The sequence below is a fragment of the Pipistrellus hanaki genome, assembly GCF_964339955.1.
Source record: "Pipistrellus hanaki genome assembly, chromosome: 2".
Lineage (NCBI taxonomy): Eukaryota > Metazoa > Chordata > Mammalia > Chiroptera > Vespertilionidae > Pipistrellus > Pipistrellus hanaki.
In genome coordinates, this window is record NC_140504.1 from 114,715,664 (window position 1) to 114,737,509 (window position 21,846).

Sequence of the window (21,846 nt, forward strand, 5' to 3'; positions counted from 1 at the left end):
TTTGCATACTTGCTCTGATTGGCAGGTGGGCTTGTGGGTGTAGCGCAGTGATGGTTAATTTGCATATTACTCTTTTTTTAGGTAGGATTACCCAGTCATTGGTGTAAGACCCAAACCCAAGAAAAGCTTTCATCATTGCTTGTATTTTCTAAGTTATTCTAACAGCCTATTTCCACTGCTCTGGGAGGCAGCCAAGCATTAACAACCAGTATGGATGCTGACACAGTTATTGGTGATGATACAATGTGACAAACTTTTCCTGCTGCGTATATTTTGTAACTTGGTATTTTTCTTGTAAGCCAGTATATTTACATGCTTTGCCCTGATATTGTTTCTCAGATCTTTTGGTATTTTAATTGCAATAATGACAATTACTCTTTTATTCTTTTACTGAGCTCTTTAATCAGTTTAGGTTTCTCCTTGGGTTTTTTGCCTATCCTTTTGTTTCTGTCTTCTGCAACCCTATAGCACATTCCTGGGCCTAGAGATACTGCACTGTGCTCTGAGGTAGGTAAAATTGGTTCGGTGTTTGGAATGACCCTTTGTGATTAATTTTACTGCTCTATAAATCATCAGAGAACTTTATAATACTAAGAAAGGCTTGGTTTTACTTGTTTCACATTTTGTTGTTTTAGATTGAGTTTTAGAAGGAAATTTTAACAGAAAACTTTGGTCAGTTTACTATGCCACTGGTACTCAATGAAGTTTGATTTGTATTTGCCAGAATTTTATTCCACATATGATTGTGGGTAACATTGCAAAATACTACTTAGGTAATGTAGATGAGATTTTTATGCCTTCATTTTGTTTTGGTTTTTAAAAATCTTAGTAGGAATTATCTGCAGTTCTTTACTTCTATGAAAAGTTGGTTTGGGATAAAGTTCTTTGCATTGAAATTGTGTAACTAGAAGTAGAACCCAGAATTATATACTTTGAGAAAGATAGTTTGTTGATGCTGTTTCTCAGAAAGTTATGTTGTCAGGAACAGGGAGAATTCAAGGGGAAGGGACTGGACACCTGAAGAAAGATTTATTTATGTGTCTCCTGGTTTTCCTCCCTCATAACTATAATTGTTGGAAATAAATTTAGGCTTAATAAGGCAGTAAAACGTTTTGTGGAATTCAGGTGATACCTTTTCGTGAGAGATTAATTTATTTTAGCAGCTCAGAATAGGAATCAACAGGACTTTCTCTGTAAGCTTTCAAAGAGGACATATGTCCTTGTATTGAAGCGGGGGAGGGATGGTCATGTCCCCAGTTTAGTCTGAAGTTGATATTAGAGGCCTGTCGTGGTTGTTAATAGTTGAAAAAAAAAATCAAAAGTATAATATTTTATGACACGTGAAAATTGCAAGACCCTAATTTTAGTGTCCATAAGTAGTTTTTTTTGGATGTGTGTATATTTGTTTAATACCACCTCAATCACATGTTGTTTGTAGCTGCTTTGGTGCTACAGTGGCAGAGTTGAGTAGCTGTCAGACCACATGGTCCATGCGGTCCTTTACATAATGTTAACCAATTCCTGATCTAATATTTCCCCTGATACTGCCTTTTTCAGTGTCTAAACCAAGCTGGCCACTGAGCATATAGAAAACACAGCACATGCACTCACTGCAGCTGCTAAATTGGTCCCTGTTGTACCTCTTTTAGGTTTCCCCAAAGAGGCAGAACTGATGTGTGGGTGGGGGGGTTTGGGTGGGAAAAGAAGGTTCCAGGGGTACATTCCAAAGACACTTACCCTGCTTCATCAGCCCCCTCCTCTTTAGCTTTAAGGAAATGGAAGAAAGGGAAATGAGGTCCTCTGGATTACTGTACTTATGTTTCTGGGATGGAAATTGATTTAGAAAAAAAAATAGTATTAAACATAGTTTTGTCTTTAATCAGTTTAGGGTTAGGGTTAGGGACAGTCTCTATACCCCTTTTATTTAAAACTTTTAAATTTTTTCTACCACGAAACTGATTTACATGGAACTTTCCAGAAGTATGTTTTTTCTAAAGTTGAAATACTTTTGCCTTTATACATAGTTCTTCGCAAGCAAAGGAGCGGGCTGTGGGAGGGGAGAGGGTGGAGAGGATCATTTTCAAAGCTCTCCATGCTACATTATGAATTGTGTGGACTTACATATGCAGATCTGGTATTATCTGCTCTGTTAGGCATGTGATCTGCCATCTGCTAAAAAAGGCCTTTCTTTACCTTTAAAACTTTTTGACCAGAAGCAACAATGTGATTAATTTTAGGCTTTTCTATAGTTAAGGACTCTAATTCTCTAATTCCAGGTAAATATATTTGAGGGATGTGGGGAGCAGGATTGAGAGTAGGGGTATGATGGGATGGGTTATTCTCCCATTCTCCAAAAGTGTCTAGTTGTATTCAATTAGTCTCTGTTGTTTTGGTACTAAATACACTAATATGTCATCTGACTTATACTTTGTGAGAAAGTTATTGATGTTCATGATTAAATAAATAGCTGTATGACTGTAACCCTTAATTAACTAGCTGTATGACTGTAGCCCTTTACTTACAAGGTATGGAGTACATACTGCCATTGGGGAAGTAGGCCCATGGGTTTTTATGTTAACTGGAGAGGTAACGAGATTTTAAATATTTCTTCAATAACATGGAGGACATTATGTCCAGTATATTTTGTTCATATGAGTTATAGAAGATTTCTGATTTACATTTAGGATGCTAAAGTAGTAGAATTTGTCACAGTAATGTTTTATGGAAAGGTATAAATGCATAAATTTGATATGGTATATATTGATCACCAGTTTAAAGATTAACAGCATCTCCCTTTAAAGATGATAGCTTAAAATTAGTTAAAACCCAGATTTGAAGGTAAATAACCTAACCAGTCTAGACTGTTTTATTACCAATAAAGCATTATGTTTTCTGTTAACCTTTTTAATTTTCACTGAGTGCTTCTTAAGGATACTTGGAGTCCCAATAAGGTTTCCTCTGTGCACCAGTTCCACTCCTCAAAAGCTCTTAGCCTTTCATAGGTTTGTGCATTTACCACAGCCAATTTATTGCTTTTGAGTACCTGTTCTTAGTAATTTAAGAATGACCAGGCAAAAGGCTATGAATGACTATTATTATATTTTGTTTGACCTAATTTCAAGGAAATTGCAAAAATTTCATATGTTCTGTTACTTTTCTGTTTTAGATGATTTGATTTAGGAAAGAGAAGATCATTTTCACTGTTGTATGTAGTTTTATTATTTTTGATGTTATTAAGCTTGTATTTTTTAGATGTTATGTTTATACTTTTTTCTTTTCTTTTATAAACAGGTAGAAAGCATTGTTGACAAAAGGAAAAACAAAAAAGGGAAGACAGAATATTTGGTTCGGTGGAAAGGCTACGACAGTGAAGATGACACTTGGGAACCAGAACAGCATCTTGTGAACTGTGAGGAGTACATTCATGATTTTAACAGACGCCACACTGAAAAGCAGAAAGAAAGCACATTAACCAGAACAAATAGGACCTCTCCAAACAATGCCCGGAAACAGATTTCCAGGTCCACCAACAGCAATTTTTCTAAGACCTCTCCTAAGTCACTAGTGATTGGCAAAGACCCTGAGTCCAAAAACAGTCAATTATTTGCTGCCAGCCAGAAATTCAGGAAAAACACAACTCCATCTCTCTCGAACCGAAAGAATATGGACCTAGCAAAATCAGGTATAAAGATACTTGTGCCTAAGAGTCCCATTAAGAGCAGGACCACAGTGGATGGCTTTCAGAGTGAGAGCCCTGAGAAACTGGACTCCGTTGAGCAGGGTCAGGGGGATACGGTGACACCGGAAGTGGCAGCTGAAAAGCCAGTCGGAGCTTTATTGGGTCCTGGTGCAGAGCGAGCTAGAATGGGGAGCAGGCCCCGAATACACCCACTGGTGCCTCAGGTGTCCGGCTCCGTGACAGCAGCCATGGCCACGGGATTGGCAGTTAATGGAAAAGGTAAGTGTCTAGGTGAGCAGCTCGGCGGTTGTCGTCCCTGTCAATGCCATGGACTATTAACTCAGCATGTGTGATGATTTTTCAAAGGGGTGTTGAGTACCCCTTTCTTCTGTGTCTGTCCTACTCTAGATGGCAAGGACTCTGCAGAGTTTGTAACAGATGTCTGATTAACCGTTGAGAGAGATTGCCAGCTTCTCCTTTCTTGGAGCCTTTGGCACTTCTTTCATAACCAGAACTAGTGAGTCTATTTAATTTGGCACCCACAAATTTCCATCGCATTGACTCGCATTAAACATCATCTCACTCTAAATAGGTTAACGTTGGTATTTTTTTTTTACAGGAAGTTTTATTCTGAAGCCACCAACATTTATACATCTTAGACACTGAGTCTCATGTTAAGAATCTTAAGTATAACCAGTGTTGATTAGAAATCATGATCCTTATTTTGTTAATCCATTTAAATAATCAGAAATGCCTTTCAATGAGGGTTTACCTAGTACTCCTGCTCCTGAATTCTGCAGCCTAGTTGGTTATACCATAACTTCCCCATCTCCTAAGATAGCACACAGCTTTCTTCCCTCCACTTTCCCATGCCTAGCTAGCTACCAGTTTGTACAGATTCTATTAAATGTTTCTCTGATAGTAAGCTCCACTCGTCCTCCCTCACTTTAGGTCTTGATGATTTCTTACCTGCCATAAATTTCTAATTGCTCGCCTGTATCCTGCCTTTTGAGAGTTTCCCATGCATTCTTCAACAGGAAGGAGGATCCCAGTTGCCAGTCTGATGTTAACACCATTGCCTTAGTTAGCAGATGTGCTCTGCTGGGCTCTCACCTACCGTTCTCACTCACTCTCTCTCCAAGTCCGTACTCCTGCCATTGCCTTTTCCTTACCTGTGTGTCTCCCTCAAGTAATGCTAAGTAGATAATGTACAACAAAATAAAATGATCCCATTTTGCTTAGGGGAGCTGTTTTTCTCTAAAGAAAGTTCATCTAATATATTATACTACTCTAACCATTTTACAGTGGTGGCTCCGACAAATTTTGGCTTAGGCCCCTGTGTAACAGTGAAGGGATATGTTGAAATATGGGGTTTCCCTTTGGACAGTAAGTTGCCATCTTGCTAGTGATTTTCAGATACACACTTTCCCCAAATGCAGCACCTCTTCCCCATTCCAAAAGTTTCGCCTTTACGTGAGTAAAGGAACTGTGTGAGCTCATTTAGAGTTGACTTTGTATTATTGATCTGTTCGTGAGTATAGTTTTCTCTTACTTTGTTGTAAATAAAGGATCATAGGAGTTCAGAGGTAGAAGATACTTTATAAAGCAGCCAATAGTATGCTTTATTCTACAGATAGGGAAGTCAAGTTTAGAGAGAGTGTGATGTTCAGACAGAATTAAAAGCAGATACGGAATCAGAGCATTTCTCAATTTTTACTACCTAGTTTTTCTCAACATTGCAAGGAAGCCTCCACAAGACAAAGGAACATCTACCTCTTGATTGATTATTTAGGATCAGGCCCTGTGCTGGGCTTCTGTAACTACAAACAAGGGCTGGGCCCCTACTGTGACCTTCTGGGACAGGGGTTGACAAACTACAACCTGTGGCCAAACCCAGTGCACTATTTGTTTTTGTAGAATTTACAAGCTAAGAATGTTTTTTATGTTTTATAATGTTTGAAAAAAATAAAAGGAACTATATTTCATGACAGGTGAAAATATAAGAAATTCAAATTTGTGTTTATAAATAAAGTTCTATTGGAACACAGCCATAGTCATTTGTTCACTTATGGTCTGTGGCTGCTTTCCAGCCACAGGGATAGAGTTGAATCATTATGAAAGAGACCTTATAGCTTCAGAACTGAAAAATTTATCTGACTCTTTACAGAAAAGGTTTCCTAACCTCTGTTCTAGGAAGCCACAGTTCCCCCTTGATTATCTACAAAAGTTGTATGTACCTACCTTTGGTGGCGGGTGTCATGATTTTCTGAACTTTTATATATATATTTTTATTGTCTTTTTGTGTGTGTGTGGTTTTTTTTTTTTGGTTTTTTTTTTTACAGAGGAAAAAAAGAGGGATAGAGAGTTAGAAACATCGATGAAAGAGAAACATCCATCAGCTGCCTCCTGTACACTCCTTACTGGGTATGTGCCCGCAACCAAGGTACATGCCCTTGACCGGAATCGATCCTGGGACCTTTCAGTCTTCAGGCCCACACTCTGTTTACTGAGCCAAACCGATTAGAGCTTTCCAAACTTTTGACCCCTAATTTTTTCACATTCTTCTTTTACCACACTTACCCAGGGTTAACTGCCCTTAGCAAAAACCTTCAGTTTTGTGTATAATAAGTATGCTGGCCTCTATTTAAATAAGGAACTGCTGACTTCTGTGTTTATCACTCTTCCCATTTAAAATAAATAAATAAATAAATGTCCATAAGGATGGCTATGGTTAGAACCACAGGGATGTGAAAGCATAAAATATTAGGTCTAGTAATAATTAATGTCGTTTTCTAATTCCTTTTTTTAAATCGAATTTATTTAAACAATATAACAAAATTTAATCAACAATATAGTTGCCGTTGTTTTCTACTACTTGTGCCCAACGCTCAGGAAGCATTTTAATCCCTCTGTTGTAAAATTCTTGTGATTTTGATGCAAAAAATTCGGTCAATGCATTTTTGAGGCATTCTTCATTATTAAATTTTTTTCCAAGAAGAAAGTTTTGCAAAGAACGAAACAAATGGTAATCGGAAGGGGCAATATCAGGAGAATATGCAGGTTGAGGGAGAACTTCCCATTCCAACTGGCGCAGTTTTTCAGCAGTGATTCTTGCAGTATGCGGTCGTGCCTTATCGTGGTGAAGAATTACGCCCTTCCGATTAATCAGCGCGGGTTCTTTTTCTCTTAAAGCTTGGGCTAACCTTTCCAATTGGGCACTATACACTGCACTTGTAATGGTTTGGTTAGATGGTAAAAGTTCATAATGAAGAATTCCTTTAAAATTCCACCAAACACACATCACTTTTTTCGCATGCAAGTCAGGTTTTGGCGTGGGCTGCGGAGCCTCATTTTTGTCCAACCATTGAGGCCGCCTTTTCAAATTAACATACAGCACCCATTCTTCATCTCCGGTAACAATTTGCTCTAAAAACGGCAAACGGTTTTGACGAGAGAGGAGCGAACTGCAAATTGTGACTCTTTGATTACGGTTGTTGTCGGTCAACTCATGAGGAACCCATTTTCCAAACTTTTGGACTTTGCCAAGTGCACGCAATTGATTGGAAATTGTTTTTTGTGAACAATTTAAAGTTGTCGCAAGCTCTTGTTGGGTAATTTGAGGATTTTGCACCAAAAGAGCTTGAAGAGCTTCTTGATCAAAATTGGACACACGGCCTGGACCACTCTTGTCATCTAATGAAAAATTTCCCTCGCGAAATTTCTCAAACCAACGCTGGCATTTTCTTGCGCTAACTGCATCTTGACCAAGAGCACTACAGATGTTTTTTGCAGCCTCACTTGCTTTTCTTCCTAATTGGAACTCGTAAAGCATGCAGTGCCGAATATGCTCTTCATCCGCCATCTTCTTAGCCCTGGTTTTGCAACAAAAACCAAACCAAACACAACTTTTTCAAGCAAAACTTGTTAATTGCACTTCACACGTTCTGTAGATACCACGTGTTTGAAGGTTATGTCAATACAAGTCAACGCCAAGCAAGATTTTAAATGAATGTTTAAAAACGACATTAATTATTACTAGACCCGATACTATCTATATAAATAAAAGCCTAAAGCAACCGAGCTACCAGTTGATCTGTCACAATGACGCACATTGACCACCAGGGAGAAGACACTCAATGCAGGAGCTGCCCCCTGGTGCGCTCCCACCTGGAGCTCCACTCAGCTGATGGACAGGTGCCAGATGCAGGGCTCAGCCTGGCCGACACAGCCCAGAGACCACAACGTAGCAGTAGTGAGCCTACCGAGCAGTGGCAGTGGCAGCGGCGGGTGCAGCAGGGCCGGGATGAGCAAGAGTGGCAGGCACCAATTTCAGCCCGATCCCTGGAGGCCATGCTGAGGGACCTCTAGTATAGTAATAATTCCCATTTAATGTCATGTTTTAGCTTTGGGGTAGTCCTCTCAAACAGTATATAATCATCTCATACCACACTCGTGCCCCAGATGTTGCTCAGTATGAGACTGAACTCATATTTGTCTTTTCACTTCCTGTTTTTGAGTCTAAGTTGGCTGTTCTTCCAAGCCAGTCGCATTTTAAATCACAAATGAAGAAAGGTTATTTAAAAACTCAGATTATCAGGAACCTCTTGAAAGAAGACACTAAGGAGTCAAATTCTCTAAGGTGGCTTGGACACTTGAACTGGAAGGAGGAGAGCTAGAGAGTAAATCCTGGTGGAAAAGATGCAGAGAAGTATCTAGAACAGATGGAGAAACACAATACTTCACATGGTAAAATGGGAAAGCACTGTGGCAAACATTTCAATCTTCTCCTTTAGAATCTTCTATATTGCCTAGTCCAATTGTTTATATGTAATTGGTATTAACATTTGTGTGGGAATGAAGGAGTTGCTGGAAGAATTTCTGTTATTCTACTTTCATTATTGCTATTTTCTAAAAACTGTGTGAAGAGAAAAGATTTTGGGGGTAATTGGGAGAACTTGCCAAGAAAACAAGAGCTAGGGCAAGTTTTGAGCTTGCATGCAAATATGGAATGACATATGATTCTTCCAGCTGGAAAAATTGAAGAAAACATCTGTCGAATTAAGGGTGCAGAAAACCCTTTTAATATATCAGTGAATAATTTTGCTGTATGGCAATATCCAGCAGGCAGCTTTATCTATATTAATAAAAGGAAAATATGCTAATTAGACCAGATAGACTGGACGTCCTTCCTGACAAAGCTAGGTCCCAGGCGGCGCTACCCAGGGTCCCGGGTGCCTGCAGCCAGCTAGAGGGAAGGAAGCTTGGGTCCCAGGTGTTTGTGGCCATAGAGAAGGAGGGAAGAAGCCCTTGTTCCAGGCGCTTGCAGCCAGCCAAAGGGAGGGAAGCCCAGGTCCTGGTTGCATGAGGCTGGCCAGAGGAGGGAAGCCTGGGTCCTGGGTGCGGGGGCCAAGGCAGAGGCAGTTAGGGACAATCAGGCAGGCAGGCAAGCAGTTAGGAGCCAGCGGGACCAGATTGTGAGAGCCTAAACTGTAGTCGGACATCCTCTAGGGGTCTCAGATTGCGAGAGGGTGCATGCCGTGTTGAGGGGACTCCCACTCCATGCACAGATTTCGGTCACTGGGCCTCTAGTTGATAATAACTAGGCCCCTTACCCAGATTTGTTCACTGTAAAGCTCAGAATCATTCAGAGCAGTAGAGCCTTTCTAATGAGCACTTGGACATTTGGAGACAGAAATGACCTCAGTATGTGATTCTGTGCATTTGCTTTTGTTACCCTCAAGCTACAGTCTCTGAAGTCTTTTTCTGTAATTTTTCCCAATTGGGCTGGCTTCTTCCTCCTCCTCATCTGCCCTCCAAAATAGTAGGGCACCTGTAGCGTTTATAGCTGTGTGTTCATCAAATTCTCTGAGATTCTCAACCTCCTGAAAGAGGACTTTCCATTCACCTTCTTACCTTCACTGAAATTAGAAACCTGTACCCCAGACCACCTCTTTCCCTCAACAGCCTCTGGAGTAGAATACTCATCTCCAGATGAGGGTAGGGGAAGTGAAAGCCAGCCACTTCCATATGAAGGCCCTTCCTTGTTGAGTCTTATTTTCTGATTTTTCTCCCTGCTTGTTGTTGTCTGATTGACCAGCCTCATGGTCTTATTTTATCATTCCTCAAAGATTTGGGCTACTGAGTCACCCCATAACAACCCCATCTCTGTCTCTGCATTATGCTAGACTCATTGCATCAATCTGTTGCTAGTCATCATACCTGATACTCTTAGGGAATACCCATTTTACTGATAACTCTAAGCTGAAAGAAGTGAAGGGAATCGAATTCAATAGTCCTTTTTCTCAGGGTTCTCCTTTTTTAAAAACTTGTTTTCACCATAATTCTCACTTTTCTTATAAGCCAGGCTTCTGGAGAATGTCGTTCACAGTTGCTTTCTCTTTTCCTACTCACTCTTCTGTCTGGCTACTGTCATAGATCATTCTCCAGTATTCAGTACGTTGGCCCCTGATCACCTCCTAATTAATAAATCTGGTGCTTCAGTCTTTATCAGAACACGTCACTCCCAGCCACATGTATTATGATTCACCATGTCTTTGTTTTTTATTTGTTTTCATTTTTAATTGTAGTAACAAACAGATACATTAAGTTTACCATCTTAAACATTTGAGTGTGTAGTTCAGAATGTTAAAGTACATTTACTTTGTATATAACAGATTTCTAGAACTTTTTCATTTTACAAAGCTGAAACACTGTCTATTAAAACACCTCCCCTCCCTTTTCAAGCCCTTGGCAACCACTATTCTTTGTTTCTGTGATTTCAGAATTTTAGATATCTTATATGAGTAGAATTAAATAGTTTTTTCCTTTTTGACTGGCTTATTTCTCTTAGCATAATGTTTTGAGGTTCATCGTGTTGACAGGATTTCCTTGTAAGGCTGCATATGTATTTCATGGTATGAATATATACTACATTTTCTTTCCTTTTTAATTTAAACTTTTTATTGTTGACACTATTGCAGATATCCCCTATTATCCTCTTTTTGCCCACCTCTACCCAACCCCCCTTTCCCATGACCGTCACCACAGTATTATCTGTGTCCATGGGATATGCATTTCTTATATGTTCTTTAGTTATTAATCCCTTCACCTTCCTCTCTCCAATCCCCTCACCACCTTCCCCTCTGTCATTTGTCAGTCTGTTCCACATATCCATGCTTCTGGTTCTATTTTGTTTGTCAGTTTATTTTGTTATTAGATTCCGCATATTAGTGAGGTCATACAGTATTTGTCCTTCTCTGACTGGCTAATTTCACATAGCATAATCATCTCCAGGTCCATGCCTACTGCTGCAAAGGATTCCTTCTTATAGCAGGATAGTATTCTATTGTGTAAATGTACCACTGCTTTTTTATTCATCATCTGCTGGTGGGCACTTGGGCTGTTTCAATATCTTGGCTATTATAAATAAATCTGCTATAAGGGTGCATATATACTTTCTGATTGGTTTTTCTGGATTTTTAGAATATAATTCCAGAAGTGGGATTGCTGAATCAAAAGGCAGATTTTTGTTTGCTTCTGGTTAATCTTCACTGGAGGATATTTTTTCCCATTACTTTCAGAAAGAGTGACGAGAGAGAGAGAGAGAAAGAGAGAGAGAGAGAGAGAGAGAGAGAGAGAGAGAGAGAGAGAGAGAGAGAGAGAGAGAGAGAGGAGAGGAGATAGACATTGACATTGACTGGTTGCCTCCCTCACACACTCCAACCAGGTTGGGACATGAACCCTCAATTGGGAATTGAACCTATAACCCTTCAGTGTGCAGGGCTATGCTCTTAACCATTGATCAGCACTGGTCAGGACACATATTTTTCCTTTTTGAGGAAACTCCATACTATTTTCCACAGTGGCTGCACCAGTCTGCATTTCCACTAACATTGCACTAGGGTTCCTTTTCCTCCACATCTTTGCCAACACTTGTTAATTTATCAATAGTAGACATTCTAACAGGTGTGAGAATTAATTGTGGTTTTAATTTGCATCTCTCTGATGATTAGTGACCTTGAATGTTTTCTCACATATCTATTAGCCATCTCTATGTTCTCTTTGGAGAAGTGTCTATTCAGATCCTTTGCCCATTTTTTAATTGGAGTGTTTCTCTTTCTGGTGTTGAGTTGTATAAGTTCTTTATATATTTTAGAGATTAATCCCTTATTAGATGGATCATTGGAAAATGTGTTCTCCCATGCTGTGGGTTCCAAACCTTTTTGTTTTGTTTGATGGTTTGCTTTGCCGTGCAGGAGCTTTTTGGTTTGATGTAGTCCCATTTGTTTGTTTTTGTTTTGTTGTTGTTTCTTATGCCTCAGAGACATACCAGCAAAAATATTTCTCAGAGACATATCTGAGATTTTACAGCCTATGTTTTCTTCCCTAGGGTTTTTATGGTTTCACATCTTATATTTATTTTACTCTTTTTCCATTTTAAGTTTATTCTTGTGTATGGTGATAGTTGGTGGTCTAGTTTTTATTATTATTATTATTATTATTATTATTATTTTATTTTATTTTAATTTTGCATGTGCCTGTCAAATTCGCCCAACCCCATTTGTTGAAGAGACAGTTTTTACTCTATTGTATGCTCTTGCCTCCTTTGTCAAATGTTAATTGACCATGAAAGCATGGATTTATTTCTGGGCTTTCTGTTCTGTTCTGTTGATCTATATGCCTGCTTTTGTGCTGGTATCAGGCTGTTTTGAATAGGTGGCTTTGTAGTATAGTTTGATACCGGATATTTTTTTTTTTTAAATATATATTTTATTGATATTTCACAGAGAGGAGGAAGGCAGAGAGTGGAGAGCTAGAAACGTCGATGAGAGAGAAACATCGACCAGCTGCCTCTTGCACACCCCCCTACCGGGGATGTGCCCGCAACCAATGTACATGCCCTTGACCGGAATCGAATCTGGGACCTTTCAGTCCGCAGACCGACGCTCTACCACTGAGCCAAACCGGCTTTGGCGATACCGGATATTTTGATCCCTCCAACTTTGTTCTTTCTCAAAGTTGCTATGGATATTCAGGATCTTCATTTGTTCCATGTAAATTTTTGGAATGTGTTTTCTGAATCAGTGAAATAGGCCATTGGTATTTTAATAGGAATTGCATAGAATCTATAGTTTGGTTGGTTGGTATGGCCATTTTATTTATTTATTTATTTTTATTTTTTTGATATTTTTTATTGATTTTTACACAGAGAGGAATTGAGAGGGATAGAGAGTTAGAAACGTCGATGAGAGAGATACATCAACCAGCTGCCTCTTGCACAATCCCCACTGGGGATGTGCCCGCAACCAAGGTACGTGCCCTGACCGGAATCGAACTGGGACCTTTTAGTCCGCAAGACGACGCTCTATCCACTGAGCCAAACCGGTTTCGGCGGTATGGCCATTTTAATTATTGATATGTTAATTCTTCCAGTCCATGAACACAATATTGCTTCAGTTTGTTTGCATCTTCCTCTGTTTGTTTCTTCAGTTCCTATAGTTTTCCGAGTACAGGTCTTTTATCTCCTGATTAAATTTTTTTTAGGTGCCTTATTTTTTTGTTGTTGCCATGGTAAGTGGGATTATTTTCTTAGTTTATCTTTTGAAGCATTTGTTATTGGTTTACAAAAATGCCACCAAATTCTGGGTATTACTTTTGTATCCTGCTACTTTGCCAAAATCATTTATTACAGCTAGTAATTTTCTGGTAGAGTCTTTAGGGTTTTCTATATACAATATTAGGTCATCTGTGAATAATGAAAGTTTTACTTCCTCCTTTCTAACTTGGATGCCTTTTATTTCTTTTTCTTGTCTGATGACTGTGGCTAGGATTTCCAGTACAATTTGAATAACAGTGATGAAAGCAAACATCTCTGTCTTGTTCCTGATCTGAAGGGAAACATTTTAGGTTTTGCCCATTGAGTAAGATGTGGGCAGTGCATTTGTCATATATGGCCTTTATTATTTTGAGGAATGATCCCTCTATTCCCACCTTGCTTAGAAGTTTTTGTTTTTGTTTTTTTGTTTTTTTTTACCATAAACTAGAGGCCCAGTGCACAAAATCGTGTGGGTAGAGTCCCTAGGCCTAGCCTGCGATGAGGGCCATCTTCTGCCTGTTCACCAGTCCCTAGGCCAAATGCTGCCTCTGCTGTTGGGGCAGGTAGGTCGTGGGCAAGCCCCACAGCTTCTGTCAGCACTGCAAGCCTCAGCAGCAGTTGCAGTGCCTGCGTGAGTGTTCCTGAGTGGGCAGTGTGTTCCATCAACGGCTGGCCCGGTGCACACACATGGAGGTGAAGTTGCCACACCTGCTTTCCTGCCAGCCTGAGCCCCTGAGCAGCAGCGTGCACATGGAGGTGAAGTTGCCAGCGCCCACTTTCCCACAGGTCTGAGCCCCTTGAGAAGCTGGGAATGAGCTGGGGATCCAACGGCCTGACAGCCAGCCTGGTCCTCCCACCACCCACCCCTGTTCCCCCATTCACTGATCCATCGAAGCCTGAGGGCTGGGGGAATGACCAAGAGGTCACCTGCTCAGCCCACTCGCCAGTCCCCAGTCCCACCCCGCTGCCACCCACTCTCTTCGCCATGGTTCTCCATTAGCCTGCAGGCAGGGGTAGGAAGGGGACAAGAGGGAGGGACCGAGAGGTGGTAAGTGTACTGCATGGCAATTGGTCAAGCGGTTGTTTTGGTCATTATGCTTATGGTCCCTGGCCTTTTATTATATAGGATGGGTGCTGGATTTTATCAAATGCCTTTTTAGCATCTATTGATATGATGATGTGATTTTTCTCTTTCATTTTTTAAATGTGATTTGTCACATTTATTGATTTACGAATATTATACCAGACTTGCATCCCTGAAATAAATTCTACTTGGTCATGGTGTATGATCTTTTTAATGTATTACAAGATCTTGTTTGCTAATATTTTGTTGAGGATTTTAGCATCTATGTTCATTAGGAATATTGGCCTGTAGTTTTCTTTCTTTATAGTGTCTTTATCCAGTTTTGGAATTAGGATAATGCTGGCTTCATAGAAAGGGTTTGGAAGTCTTCCCTCTTCCTGAATTTTTGAGAATAGTTTGAGGAAGGTAGGTGTTAGTTCTTTGAATGTTTGGTAAAATTTGCCTGTGAAGCAGTCTGATCCAGGACTTTTGTTTGTTAGGAGGTTTATCTTATTTTTATTTTTATTTTTTACTAGAGGCCCAATGCACAAAATTCATGCAAGTGGCTCGGCCCTCGCAGCCACAGTGGCTTGCGTCAGCCCTTGCAGGCACAGCTTCGTCCAGAAGGTCATCCAGAAGGTTGTTTGGTTATCTGGTCTAATTAGCATGTTACCCTTTTATTATTATAAGTTCTTCAATTTCATTAGTTGTTATTGGTCTGTTCAGGTTTTCTGCTGCTTACAGATTCAGTTTCGGAAGATTGTGGGGTTTTTTTTTAGGAATTGGTCCATTTTGCCCAGGTTGTCCAATTTGTTGGCATGTAGTTGTTCATAGTATTTCCTTACACTCCCTTGTATTTCTTTGATGTCAGTTGTTACTTCTCATTCATTTCTGATTTTAATTATTTAAAATCCTCTCTTTATTCTTGATGAGTATGGCTAAAGGTTCACCAGGTATATTTATTTGTCTTTTCATTGATTTCATTGATCTTTTGTATTGGTTTACTAGAATCTCTGTTGTTTGCTTCCATTCTGATTTTTATTATTTCCTTCTGCTTTCTCTGGGCTTTTCTTATTTACTTTCTAGTTCTTTTAGGTGTAGGGTTTAGATTTTTAGGGATTATTCTCGCTTCTTGAGGTGGGCCTATAATCCCCAATTTCCCTCTCAGGACTGTTTTAGCTATGTCTTATAGATTTTTGTTTGTTGTGTGTTCATTTTAATTTATTTCCAAATAATTTTTTATTTCTTCCTCGATCTCCTTGGGAACTTATTCATCTTCTATCTACAATAATAAAAGCATAATATGTTAATTAGACTGGATGTAATTCCAGACAACCTTCTGGACAAAGTCGGGCTGCGAGGAAAGCCTGGGTCTTGGGTGCCAGAGGGAAGCCAGTGCCAGTAGCCGAGTGAAGGAAGGCCTACTCTTGCATGAATTTTGTGCATCAAGCCTCTACCTCTTTAATAACATGCTATTCAGCCTCCATGTATTTCAGTGTTTTTGAGGTTTTTTTAATTATAGTGATTTCTACTTTCATGCCATTCTTATCTAAGAAGATACTTAGTATGATTTCAATCTTTTTTAATTTGTTGACTTATTTTGTATCCTAAGATACGGTCTTTCTTTGAGAGTGTTCCATGTGCACTGAAAATAAAGTATATTCTGCTGCTTTATCAGATCCATCTGATCCAGTGTGTTGTTTAAGGTTGCTGTTTCCTTATTGATTTTCTATCTGGAAAATGTCTATCTAATGATGATAGTGGAGTGGTAATGTCCCCTACTATGACTGTATTGCTGCCCATCTCTCCCTTAAAGTCCAGCAAGAGTTTTTTAATTTTATATAGGTGCTCCTATATTGGGTGCATATATGTTTATAAGAATTATGTCCTCTATTGGATCCATCCTTTTAGTCTTATGTAGTGACCATCTTTGCCTCTTGTTATGGTCTTTGTTTCGAAGTCTATTTTGTCACATAGGAGTAGTGCTGTCCTTCCCCACTTTTTTTGTTGTTTCCATGGAACATTTTTTTATATCCCTTCAATTTCATCCTGTGTGAATCTTTTTCTGAGTTGAATCTCTTGTAGATAGCATATATATGGTTCATGTGTTCTTATCCATTCAGCTATTCTATGTGTTTTGATTGGAGCACTTATGCCATTTACATTTATTATTAAGGTACTTATTTTTTGCCATTTTTTCTTTGAAAAACAAACAATGTATTTGAATTAATAAGCAATCGAATTATTGTTGGATACAGTTCAGTACACAAAAGTCAATTGCTTTTGTATATACTAGCAATGAGTAATTGCAATTAAAAGGTTTTTTTAATTATTGTTTAAAGTATTGCATATGTCTGCTTTTTCTCCCATTGACCTCTCCCTAGCCACTTCCATTGCCCAGCACATGCCCTCATATCCTTACTGTCTGTGTCCATTGGTTTCCTCCCAGTTATGCCCCAACTGGGGATTGAACCCACCAAGCCCCTTCTGTGCATGGACAATGCTTGAACCACTGAGCCAGATTGGCCAGTGCCTTCCAGTGTATTCTTGATGTTGGATATGGTATTCTTCATTTCTGGTTGGTTCTTGTTCGTGATTTATGTGTCCTTTTTCATTCTGATGTAGTTACTACTAAGTTCCTTATAGTTCTCACTAAGTTCCTTGAGTATCCTTATAACTATTTATAAAGCCTTCATTTAACTTAGCTCTTTTTCTGGAGATTACTCTTTTTCTTTCATTTGAACATTGTTTCTTTGTCTCCACATTTACCTGTCTCTTTTTGTTCATTTTTATGTATTAGATAGAAATGTTGTGACTCACATTCTTTGTGGGGTGAACTTATGTAGTAAGTGTCCTGTGGAATCCGATGATGCAGTTCCTCTTATCTGTTGAGCTGGATGCTCTAGGAATGTCCCTTTTGTGGATTATTTGGGCTCTCCTCTTATAATTTGTTCTTAATTGTTGTCGCTTCTGTGTGAAGGATCAACCCTCAGGCTAGCTGACTGTGAGGCTTACCCCCAGCCATGTTATTCAAAATGTTGTACAGGTGATAGCAAAACAAAACAATGCAAGGAGCATGCAGCAAAATCCAGCAACAGCAAAAACAACCACGAAGAAAAGAGAATTAGAAAATAAAAAAGGGTATAATAATAGGAAAAAAAATGGGAAGAAAAAAGCATATGAAAAGAAGAGAAAATCCTATATAATAAAAGGGTAATATGCAAATTGACCCTAATGGTGGAACGACAGGTTGCTATGATGGGAACTGACCACCAGGGGGCAGACACTCAACACAACCTGCTCCCTGGTGGTCAGTGTGCTCCCACAGGGGGAGCTCCTGACAGCTGCAAGCGCAGTGGTGGTGTCAGGAGCCTGTCCCACCTCCTTGGCAGCAATAAGGATGTCCTACTGCCATCAGTCGGACATCCCCTGAGAGTTCCTGGGCTGCCAGAAAGATGTCTGACTGCCAGCTAAGGTCCACTTCCCTGGGCAGCAGGCCTAAGCCGGTAGGTGGACCATTCCTGAGGGTTTTCAGACTGTGAGAGGGCTCAGGATGAGCTGAAAGACTGTCCCCCAACCCCAAGTGCATGAATTTTTGTGCACCAGGCCTCTAGTATAAGAATAAAAACAGGAAAAAGGAAAACAGTAAAGAAAGAAGACATTATGAAAAGGGGGAAAATTAAAGAAAGGTAAAAAGAAGAAAGAAAAAGCAATAAGAAAAGGGAAGAGAAAAAATAAGAGATATGAAAGAAAAATAATAGAGTGATGAAAAAGAAAAAATGAATAATGAAAAAACATCAACAAAGTGGAGTGCATCTCAGCAGAATTTAGTGCCTTCTGGGATCTCCATTTGGATCTTATTCTTATGTTGACTGAGGCTGATTCTTGTATGCTGCTTTCAGGTCTCCCGGGAGGTACTAGCCAATGTCAGAAACTATCCACGCTTGGCTCTCAGCAATATGTTCGGAACTTTAAGCGATCCACAGATTGTGGCTGTCTCTTGTGGGCTTGGCTATGCAAAAAAGGGACCAAGGCTGAGTTTTAGCAGCTTGGGGCCCCAAGGGATGTCAGTAAACTTTCCAGTGCACCTCAGGATTGACCTCTGCCTGCCAGCCAGCTATCAAATTTGGGCATGTAAAAGACAGTTCCTGAAAGGGCTTTTTCTAGAATCGGGAGGATCAGACCTCTGAATCTCCTTTGAGAGTGAGAATGAGGTGCTGTTCAGGGAAGATGATGGGTTTGTTCCCTCATCTCAGAGCAACACATCTGAGTGTTCCCCATTATATTTCCTTAACCGTGTCAGGGAAGAGCCCCCTGGAGGCAGCTCTTTGCAGTCTGCAGTAACCGGGCAGGCGGGCGGGCGGGCGGCAAACACATGCCAGTCAGGTTCCCAGGAAGTGGGGGAATGGCTTCACCCCAAGTTAATCACTGATGCCCCCATAGTCTGGCCAACCCCATAGTCTTATTCTCTGCTGCTGCTTCCTTAGAAGTGTTGGACATGCTTTCCCAGGTTGCTGCTACAGGGAGGGAGGGGCTTGTGCCTCAGAAAAAATTGTTGCTGCTGTATTGGGGTGGGGCGAGGATATCCTGTCAGCTGCTCTGCAACGTCTCTCCTCAATGTCTCCCACCCCAGACTCTCCTTAGATGACTCTAGTCTGCACTGCCATCCCTTTGCCAGTTGAGTGGCTGTGAATGAAAATCCTGTGCTCTGGCCTTTGAAAAAAGACTGGCTTTGCCCTGGCTGGTTTGGTTCAGTGTATAGAACGTCAGCCTGTGGACTGAAGGGTCCTGAGTTTGATTCTGGTCAAGGGTGCATGCCCAGGTTGTGGGCTCGACCCCCCAGTGTGGGGCGTGCAGGAGGCAACCAATCAATGATTCTCTCATCATTGATGTTTCTATCACTCTCTCCCTCTCTCTTCCTCTCTGAAATAAATAAAAACATATTTTAGAAAGGAAGGAAGGTAGGAAGGAAAGGAAAGAAGGACGGACGGACGGACGGACGGACGGAAGGAAGGAAGGAAGGAAGGAAGGAAGGAAGAAAGGAAAGCTGGCTTTGTCTCTGGCAGATGGAAGCCTCACCACCTTTCAGGGATGCATGGACAGCTTTTTATGGTTCTGACACTCCTGGCTAGGGAGCCAGGGTCCAGGGCTCACTCCTCGCTCTTGCAGCTAAGACATTTCACAATTCTGCCCTTCCTATCATTCTCCAGGTGGTTTCTGCCCTTCTTTGTTAAAAGTCTCGTCTTCAGCTAGTCTTCAGTTGATAATTCAGGGTGGATGTTACCCAATTTAGTTTTATTTTCATTTTGTTTCTGGGTAGAGGTGCAAAAAGGATCCACCTACTCTGCCACCATCTTGAGAACTCTACCATTTATCCATTCTTTATCCATTCTTTTGATGGACATCTAGGTTGCTTCCACCTCTTGGCTAATGTGAGTAATGCTACAGAATACTATATAATACAGGGTATACAAATATCTCTTTGAGATCCTGCTTTGAATGCTTTGGGGTAAGTACACAGAAATGGAATTACTGGGTCATGGTATTTTATATTTCTACCAACAGTACACAAGGTCTCCAATTTTTCCACATCCTCACCAACACTTATTTTGTCTTTGTTTTTAAATACTTGTTTCTGGTGCCCTACTATTCTTTATTCACCTTTTACATCTCTGGCTGTTTTCTTTCTTTATTTTTCTTATGCTAACCCAGCAGAAAAGATGATTTATTGTACACATGTTACATTCATCCATAATTGAGAACAGAACTAGTCCAGAATGTCACAGATTCAGGCAAAGGGCCAAAGGGACTACTTTTGTATGAGCCAGTGTAGCAGTCAGATGGCAATAGATGTTCTAGAGCCCATTGAGAAGTTCTAGACAGCGGGCATTCAGTCCAAAAATTGGTACCAGTTTCCTTATTTCTGCTCCTGGGCCTCCCATGGATGCAGAAGCAGTGGTTTGCTTGGACATCTGCCTCATCTTCCTTTTGTGCTTCAGCCTGTTCATTTGCTTCTTCCTCTACTTGGTTCTTTTTTTTTTTTTTTTTTTAAGAATTTTTTAATATATTTTATTGATTTTTTACAGAGAGGAAGGGAGAGAGATAGTTAGAAACATCAATGAGAGAGAGTCATTGATCAGCTGCCTCTTGCACACCCCCTGCTGGGGATTTGCCCACAACCAAGGTGCATGCCCCTGACCAGAATCGAACCCTGGACCCTTCAGTCTGCAGGCCGATGCTCTATCCACTGAGCCAAACCAGTTTCGGCTCTACTTGGTTCTTATGATGCAGAAGTTTCTAAGAAAATGGCACTGAGGTGGAGGTGGCTGTTTCTTTTCAATTGCCTTCTGCCACCCCTTAATTTGGCACAGTTCCTTAGACTGCTGTGACACCCATACACAGAAGGGTATTTGTTTGGTGCAACTGCTCAGGTCAGGGGCCACCTACTTGGGGTTCCAGCTGCCTTTCGCCACCACTCCCCACCTAAGCACTCAGGGGCCTCCTTCCCAATCAGTAAAATCAACAGGCTGTATTCCTGTTCCCAGGCCTCTGCTCTAGTTGCACATATCCTTTTAAGTGGAGTTGACATGGGCCTGTTTACTGCTATCCCCAGCATACAGTGAACTTTGAGAGTAAGACCTGAGACTTTCATGCTAGTTTTTCTACTACCTCCCCCATAGAAGGTGGTCCCTAAAAGTATGATTCATCTTAACATGACTTTCCCCAATTACCATCTTATTGAAAATTAATACAGTATTATTTTATCTGGGCAAAAGCTGGTAAAGAATGTATTCTACTTCAGAAAACAAACCCAGTGATCAAAGCACTTGTCTGACTGTAAAATGTGCACAGCTGCTTGCCATTATATGGGTGCTAAGGGGAGAAGAAGGCTTCTATTTATTTCTCCCAAGGAGTCTGGTTCCTTGGCTCACCTCACCTTTTCCACTTTCCATAGCTTTGGCCTCTGCAACTGCAATCAACTGTGCTTGATTCATTTTACTTGGCTTCAAGCAGTTGTTGGCTTTGATGAACTATCTTTGGTAATTTCTCAGTTGCTGGAACAGTTTCTCCCCTGGTTTTAAGGCATGTGGTGGTGGTGGTGGTGGTGGTGGTGGTGGGTGTTGTTTTGTTATCCTTGCCCTGGGATATATTTATTGATTTTTTTAAGGGAGAAAGAGAAACACCAATCTTTTGCCTCCCGTACACACCCAGACTGGGGATTGAACCCGCAACCTAGGTATGTGCCCTGACCAGGAATTAAACCCACGGCCTTATGGTATTAGGACGACATTCCAACTAAGGAGCTACCCAGCCAGGGCTTCAGGCATGTTTTAAACCTTTCAGTTTCTGACTGAATATGTTGAATGCACACACTGATAATCAGCCAGTCACATTTGCACAGGGAAATTTCTTGCAGTTCCATGCCTCTTTATCATAAACTTGGTGAACATTTACTGTGTGCCAGGCTCTGTGCTGGTTGCTGATAATTCAGAGCTCAATAAAATAATA

At 40.5% G+C, this 21,846-nt stretch overlaps 1 protein-coding gene across 2 annotated transcripts in view; it reads left to right on the top strand.

Annotated features, from left to right (window-relative positions):
- Nucleotides 1-21,846, top strand: part of CDYL (chromodomain Y like) — a 199,886-nt gene that overhangs the window by 100,539 nt on the left and 77,501 nt on the right. For both annotated transcript variants that reach the window (XM_084873141.1, XM_084873140.1), the window contains exon 2: nucleotides 3,292-3,958. In XM_084873141.1, coding sequence (XP_084729267.1) covers nucleotides 3,292-3,958 — 667 coding nt within the window. The remainder of the gene's footprint in view (nucleotides 1-3,291; nucleotides 3,959-21,846) is intronic.